Source organism: Carassius auratus, chromosome 34 (genome assembly GCF_003368295.1).
Source record: "Carassius auratus strain Wakin chromosome 34, ASM336829v1, whole genome shotgun sequence".
Lineage (NCBI taxonomy): Eukaryota > Metazoa > Chordata > Actinopteri > Cypriniformes > Cyprinidae > Carassius > Carassius auratus.
The window spans coordinates 1,712,240-1,720,483 of record NC_039276.1 but is presented as its reverse complement, the minus strand read 5'-3'; the positions used below and the strand labels follow the sequence as shown (position 1 = coordinate 1,720,483).

Below are 8,244 nucleotides of genomic sequence, written 5' to 3'. Positions count from 1 at the left end.
AGCAACCGTTTATCAAGCGTCTCACTGCCACCATCCGCTGGACGCTGCGGGTATTGCAGGCGGTGTTTATTATTAAGTCACAACACGTTTGTGTAACTATAAATATGTTTTTGATGGCAGCAGATGGTAAATCCATGGTACTGAATGTTTATCCAGGGAACGCATTCAGCTTCAGCAGCATAAAGCTCAGCAGATTCCAGATATACAGAATTAAACAACAGATGTGTCTCATATTAAATAATTTGTCTTTTGTTTCCCAGCTTAAATATTTAGGCCTATATGGAACAATTATGTATTTAATCTATTATAAAATGTTTGTCATGTGATTCATATTTGTCAGTAATGAAACATGAAAAGTTTATTATTAACTCTATTTGATTGGATCATATTTGCAAAAATGTATTCAAATTGCTTTGAATCAGCATGCATCTGTTCAAAAGTATTAAGATGGTAAGAATATGACTGGCTCTGAAACAAAAGAAAAATTCATTCAAAATAATACAATTTAATTTAATTTCAGTCAAATCTATTTTGCTCTATTTTGCTTCCATAACATGTGTTCTTTCAGACTACAGTGGGAAGAAAACATCCCAAAATAAACTTTTAAGTGTTTATTTTTATTGCACTTTCGATGTTTGAGTCTGTAGATTTCCATCACAACACATTATGTCAAACGCTGTTTCTTAAAATGATTTTAGCATCACTTTCAAAAAACTTTACAATTTTATTCATATCAATATTCTGAAGGTTTTGACCTGCCTGGTATATAAAAACATTTTATAAAAAAAAAAAAAAAAAGGAAAAAAAATTGAAAGTATTTTCTGATTTATGAAGTGATAACATATAACATGATATATCATAAGATATAATATTATAATATTTAATAAGTCAGCAAAATCAATCAATAATTCTGAACCTGGCTTTAAGCAATCTTTAGATGTTTGTTCTGGGATTTTATGTACATTTATGCATGTTTAATTAGAAAATGCATTATTCACATAGGTCTATGCAAACATAATATTTTTTTATGCCTATTTGACCACAAATTGAGAAAAAAAGATACACAACACGTCCACATTGATTCTCATGCTATTGTGGTTCCGTTCAGACAGCAGTGCGCGCTCCCGCTGCTCCCTGACGTCAGCGAGGTTTGGCGACTATAAAAGCGCGCGCCTCGGGAGCGCGTGGGCGGATTGACTGAGCGAGTAGTAGAGTGTTTGTGTTGCTGCTTGTGTGAGAAAACGTTACAATGGTGCAACTTTCTAAAACCGGAGCAAGAGACACGCTGAAAGCTGGTCATCCTCCTGCAGGTCTGGACTTCAGTTATATCCCACACTTTGAAAGACTTAAATTAAAAAAAATATATATATTGTTTTGTTTGCGGTGTTTAAATCGTTTGAGATTTAATTGTAACCCTTCAGCTTTAGTTATTGTGATGTATTTTAGATGTTGCATATTGCGTTGCATACTGTTTACCTCGTTTCTGTGCGTGTGCATGCTAGTGTGTTTTGCAGTGAGAGAAAACCAAGCATCCAGCCCTTGTTTTCTTACTAGGTGTCACAGGATGTGAGTTCAGATGACTTTACTTTCAATTTCTGCTTTATACGATTAGTGCAACCTTCCTTAGTGTGTCATCACCGCAACAAACTCGTTTCAAACTATTCTAGCTGTTTATGAGTTTACCTGAGGAGAGATTGTGCAAGTAGCTACGCTTGCTTGTAGTTGTTTGCAATCTTGATAAAAAAAAAAAATACAGTTTAAAGTCTGGTTATTTTAGTATCACTTATGTATGCAATTATAGTTTGTTTGAATGCATTTTTTATTGCACTTTAAATGATTAACTTTGTGTGATGTGCTAATATAATGTAACGAATTAACTTTAAATTTTTTTGACATTATTTTATGCTCCAATATAATGAGCATAAAATGAGATGGTGTTTTTTTTTTTTTTTTTTTTTTTTTTAAAGCTAGTTTTTTTTTTTTTTTTTTTTTTAATCCATTGGTGACTCCTCTGGATCTTGTGCATCGACACTTATGTTGAATATAAAGGGATGGTTCACCCAAAAATAAAAACTCTCATTTACTCAACCTCAACTTGTTCCAAAAAAAGGAGATTTTGAACAATGTGGTCAACCAAGCAGTTGTTGGCAGCCACTTTTTAATTTTTAACCATACGATGGAAGTCCGCGGAGACCAGAAACCATTCTTCAAATATCATCTTTAGTATTCAAACAAAGAAGCTCATGCAGGTTTGTAACAACTCAAGGGTGTATAAATGACAGCATATTAACTTTGGGGTGATCTATCCCAATGGTAAATAGTCTCCTACAAGTATGACATTCATATAGTTTTAAAAAGTAAAAGGAGAGATCACCTGTGCTAGTGTAAATGTTGCATCACAAACCACTTCTGTTCTGCAGAAGCGTGCAGTGTAGTCTCCGGACCACTTCACACAATGTTCTGAACGGTTTAAACCTGAGAAACTGAACACTCCCTTTATTATGCTGCGCTGGAGCACACTGACTTTATTAGACCGATGTGAGCCGACGGAGCGTTTTATTGAGCACATATTTGCACACTCCTTGCCCTCAGGCCTAGACAGACCTGCCAAATATTCAGAACAACAGGCCAGTGGACTGAGATGATGTAGTGACATCTACAGGGACTGGGTTTGAGAGATTGGACTCGAATAAGAAAAACATTGACCCTTTGCTGCTCTTAAATTCCTATAGAAATGAACTGGTTAATGAGCGGAGTATAATCAGTGCAAAGTTGTGGAAAAAGTGTATGAAGTGTGAAACCGCAAATCATTATCTGCTTTTATTTTTAGTGAAGTTTGCATGACCGCTGATCACATTAAAGTGAACAACTTTTTCAATTATCACAAGTATGTTTTATGGAGTTATTTAAAACTGCTTAGTTTTTATGCATGTGTGCTTTTTAATGTAACAAATTTTAAAATTTTACAATATTTTTACATCACTTTTTTTTTTAAAGTAGATTTTTAGTATTATAAAATATTTTAGAAAGTTTGTCTAGTATCTGGCATGTACTGTGACTTTAACCTATGAAGCTGATCAAGAATGAACAAACACATTTGTGTAACCTTTTCCAAATGATTTATACAGAACTGATATGTGAAGTTGTGCTTTTTCTTTAGTGAAAGCTGGAGGTAAAAGAGTGGTGAAGAAGAGTGCGGAGGATAACACCAATGTGGAGAAAGAGGGCAAGAAAGTGGATAAATCCAGGTACGGTGTTTTCTGAGCCAGCTGGATTCTTCATTTCTCCGATCCTACAGCTGAGTTTTCATTCATTTCAGATGGTTTTAAAAGTCTCTTTCAGTCTCGTTCAGTTTCTCTTGCAGTTTGTCAATAGTTAATGAAGGCTGAAGGTTAAATTCTGCTGCCTTGAAGGAATGCAGTGGTTTACTTGAACTGCTGACCGTGACATTCATATCGCCAGTGCTTTTCTTTTCCTTTAAAGTTGCATTCTGGTCTGCAGCAAGTGATTTACATGCAAAATTTAGTTTTTATATTTCTTTAAGTGATTTTAGTTTTACTGCATACATCTTAAAAGTTAACAAAGCAGAAAAGTGTTGCTAAAAATGCTTCATTTCTTTGCATGAAATCAGTAAACCATGCAGTTGCATGCATGAAGTGACATTCGTATTGTCAGGATTTTTATTTAAAAAAAAAATTTTTTTTAATGTTGCTTTTGGTGTCCGCACCCAAATATCAGAAGTGATTTAAATGCAAAGTTGATAGGTAATTTTTTTTAATCTATGGTGGTTTTAGTCTTGCAGCAGAAATCTAGTGATGAGGCAGAAACCGGTCACTAAAAGTGCTTCGATGCTTTGCATGAAATCAATGAATCATGCAGGTGCTGATAGTGATTCTCATTGTTTTTTTTTGTTTTTTTTTTACATTGTAGTTCGCACCAAAATACCAAAAGTGATAAAATGCAAAGTTAATGAGTTTTTTTTTTTTCTCCATGCATTTTTATTTATTTGTATATTTATTAGTAGTGGTGCATCTGTGGTTTGCATGAAATAAATGAACCATGCAGTTTTTTGCTGACAGTGATATCATCGGTGGCTCTTATTTTTTATTTCTTAGTGTTGCATTCTAGTCCACAACAATACATCAAGTGAGTAAATGCAAAGTTGCTGTGTTTGTTTATTAGTGGGTTTGACTGCAGATATCTAATAAGTAGTCCGTCTGAAACCTGTTCTTCAGCACTATGCATGAAGGCAGTGAATCATGCAGTTTCATTCAGCATGTGATGAATGCAGTGTTTCATGCTAATCTTTATTGTCCAGGTCCCTGCCGACCCCTTCCAGAACGCAGCACCTGAGTCTTCTCCTCTCTGGTCCACTTGAGAAGGTTTGTTGTCCTCCTTATAAAAGAGAATGCAATCCCATTGAGCATTGCTGTTTGGTCTGTGGTTTAGAAGCCAGGTAGTGCAGCTTCTGTGTTTGAAACCACTTCGAGCGCTCCTGTGTTAAGTGTTGGTCTTCTCTCCTCTGCAAGTTTTAACTGGAGTGAGAGTGGAAACTAGGACGTGGACCATTACTTCAGTTGAGTTTAGTCCCACTAGGATGTGCATGTTAGTGTCCAAACGGTGGATATCTACTAGTTTAGTTGGATATCTAAAAGTGGCGGCTGAAAAGTGTTAGAAGCATTTAAGTACCTTTTTGTTTTTGTCTCTTTGTGAATTTTTTTTAAAAATTTTTTACCATTTTAACCATGCATTTCTTTAATCTATTTTTGATGTATTTAACTTAATCATTGTAGTTTAATTTCAGATTAACTTAATGTAACTTTTTATTTTTTTACAAGCATTGTCTTTATTTTACTTTATTAAAAAAAAAATTATATATGTTTATGATTTTTTTTTTTTTGTATTGCTCGTTTATCTATTTATTTTATATATTTTAAATCTTGGGTCTTACCATTAAACTTAATAATTTGAGTCCAGAGACTCCTTCCTCTTAGAAATGACGTTGTATTTGAGATTACGGTTTCTCTCCTGCAGCTGGGTCATGATTTCCCCGAGACTCCAGTTTCTGTGCGACACAGCCGAGTCCGACCGAGCGTGGAGAAACCTCACGTCCCACGCATCTCCATCTGCATTCAACAGCCACGCAGGTTTTGAGCCAAAAGAGCTTGTGCTGCTGAGCTTCTGACAACATGAGGTGCAAAAGACAACCAGGATCTGATTTCTGTAGGTGACTCGTGGAGGTGATTTGCTAGTAGACTTGTTATGAAGTTATTGTAATGTGATTGTTTAGGTTGGTTGTTGTAGCTTTGCAGCTTTTGAAGGTTTTTCTTCCTGCGTGGAATGTGTTCTCGTGCTGTGGAACATTCATTTACTCTGTGAAATCTTTCATTAACTTCTTTTTGATAATTAATGAAACCTATTTTTCCTACTCTCAAAATGAGCCTTTCATACTAGTAAAATTCACTTTTCCAGCAAATGAAATGTTGGTTGTTTCATTTCGTGAATGTTAGGTGGTGGTAGAATCCAGTCAGCAGACTTTGCTTTTGTGTAAAACCCTTCCTAAACAATGCATGCACAAGTACAGTAACAAAGAAATGGCATGCAATTTAATGAAAACCCAATTGAAACAAGTGCTACAATGACTATTGAACTTTTTAAATTCAGTGACCTAAAATGAGCATGCTTGTGTTCATGTAGGAAAAGAAAGTGTTTGTAGTTTATAAAGCCATTTTTTTTTCTATTTGACCAGAGCTCAGACACTTAAAATTGATTATCTTATTTATACAGTGACAAGAAAATGAACTGGATATTCACAAAGTGTTAGATTCTTTCAATGAGGAATTAACTGTAAACTTATGTAAGGATGTTAAAGGAATAGTTTACCCAGAAATAAAAGAAAATCTTGAAAACGTACTCCCACTCGGGCCATCTAAGATGTAGATGAGTGTGTTTCCTCACTGGAACAGATTTGGAGAAATGTAGCATCAGTGTCTCATCAATTGATGCCCTACAGTGAATGGGTGCCGTCAGAATGAGAGTCCAAACAGCTGATAAAAACATCACAATAATCCACACCACTCCAGTCCATCAGTTAACATCTGGAGAAGATGTAACAAATCCAGCATTAAACCATTGATTTGAGCTAAAATATGAGTCTAATATAGCTTCCTCCAGTGAAAAAGAGGTCTGCACAGATCAAGCACCGTTTACAAGACAAAATGACAATTATGAGAGTGTGTTTGAGTCTCACATACCAGAAGAATAAAGACAAGAAGAGAGGATCTTAAACCATATCCATCCAAGTTTGGACATGCTTGACTGAATTTATGTTGCTCATAATCATAAAAAGCTTTTGATCTGAAAGATTCTGATTCATTGAATGATTAAAATTAGTTTGTTGAGAAATATAAATGTTGCCTATGTTTGAATGCATTGAACTATTATTTTTATGACACTTAAGCACTTAAAGGCCCGAAGGTTATAGAGTCGGACTATTTATTGTCCATTTATTTAAATGTTTTAAAACGTCTGTTAATGCGAACGTTCCATTTTAGAATTTTGCAGACATTATGGAAACATTAGTTTTGAATGTTCTCTAAAGTTGTAACATTGAAAAAATATTAGACAAAAAAAGTTCCATGAACAATGTGTAAATAATGTTTTATGGTAATGGTTTGAGAACATCATTAAAGATGAGATAACAAGTAACAGATAACAAACGTTCTATCAAAGTTACACTGAAAGTAGATCTTTATTCATAGTGTTGGGAGAACATTGCCAGAACGTTTCTAGGACGTTCCCTGATCGCCGACAAAGATCTCAGAGCTAAAAGACTTGGACTAAAAGCCACAAACTCTCATTTCGATTTCACAGGCCCTTAAATGTGTTCTAACCATGTGTTCAACATCTTCCAGAGCTCTTAGATGTGTGCCTCTTTACCGTTACGCATTACAAAAGCAGCATTTGTTAGGAGAAGCCTTCATGTGGGAACTCAACCACATCACAAATCATCTCAGTCAGCAGCTGTTGAGCAGAACAACACCGCAGAGAATTCACATCTAGAGACACGGCCACCAACAGGTGTGTGTGTGTGTGTGTGTGTGTGTGTGTGTGTGTGTGTGTGTGGGATTATCACTACCTGAATGAATCTGACTCAATGTCTGCAGAGTCAGAGCCGCTGTACAAACACAACTCGAAGACAACATCATACAACATTCACTGTGGTAAAAAAAAGGCTTTTCAATGCAGTAAATAAATATTAATGGAGCGCATTTAATGAAAAATTACTATTGCTTAATTTTTCTCAGCATAAAAGTTATTTCCTGAAACAAAAAAATAATGTTCAAGATTAAAATGACCCCAATAGGCATCTGTGTTTAATTTATATATATTTAGTTTTATTAAATAGTTCATTAAAGTACTTTTTTTTTTTTTTTTTTGCACGACAAACAGCATTTATCTGAAATGTACAGCTGTTGTAACACTGCATTCAAAAGGTTGGGGTCAGTTAGAATTTTTTTTTCCAAATGTAATTAATACTTTTATTCAGCATGGATGCATTAAACTGATCAAAAATGACAGTAACCACTATTATAATGTTACAAATACATTTTATTTTAGCTAAATGCTGTTCTTTGAAACTATGTATTCATCAAAGAATCTTGAAAATGATTTAACCCAACTGTTTTCAATTGTTTCTTGAGCAGCAAATCAACATATTGGAATGATGTCAATTGCAGAAATATTCGGGTTTTGTATTTTAGCAATGTTTGCAATAGCTCTCTCTGTACCAGATGGTGTCAGCATTGAGTTAATTCTTAAAAAAAAAACATTCATATTAACACACACTCGGGCTAAGAGCATGCATATCCAGTTCACTTTAAATTGTAATTAAACCTCTCATTATAACAAACATCTTCTGTGGAGATCAGGCTCAGCACATGAGGTCAGCAAAGGTCAAACTGCATTAATGCACTGCCAGCCTGAACCTCAGGAACAGCAGTGAGATTTGTCACAGGAATCTCTACACAGATGTCTTTCCTGTGCTAAATCTCTGTCTAGGGTTCATTTCAGACTGATTAAACATTTTCCAAAACACAAGGTTTAATGTCATTCTTTGTTTTTTCTTTAAAGAAAATAAATTCTCAACTTTGCACTGTTAGCCATAGTACACATCTTCTTAATTGCACCACCTCTTTTGGTGCTTTAGGTTACAACCTGCACCTGAATTTCTTCATTATGTTC

At 34.8% G+C, this 8,244-nt stretch overlaps 1 protein-coding gene across 1 annotated transcript; it reads left to right on the top strand.

Moving 5' to 3' along the window:
* Positions 1-1,160: 1,160 nt before the first annotated feature.
* Positions 1,161-5,481, top strand: LOC113052917 (death-associated protein-like 1). Its single transcript, XM_026217396.1, has 4 exons — positions 1,161-1,310; positions 3,161-3,248; positions 4,319-4,382; positions 5,035-5,481. Exons 1-4 carry the CDS (start codon positions 1,250-1,252, stop codon positions 5,152-5,154), a joined length of 333 nt encoding a protein of 110 aa, XP_026073181.1. The 5' UTR covers positions 1,161-1,249; the 3' UTR covers positions 5,155-5,481.
* Positions 5,482-8,244: the final 2,763 nt, after the last annotated feature.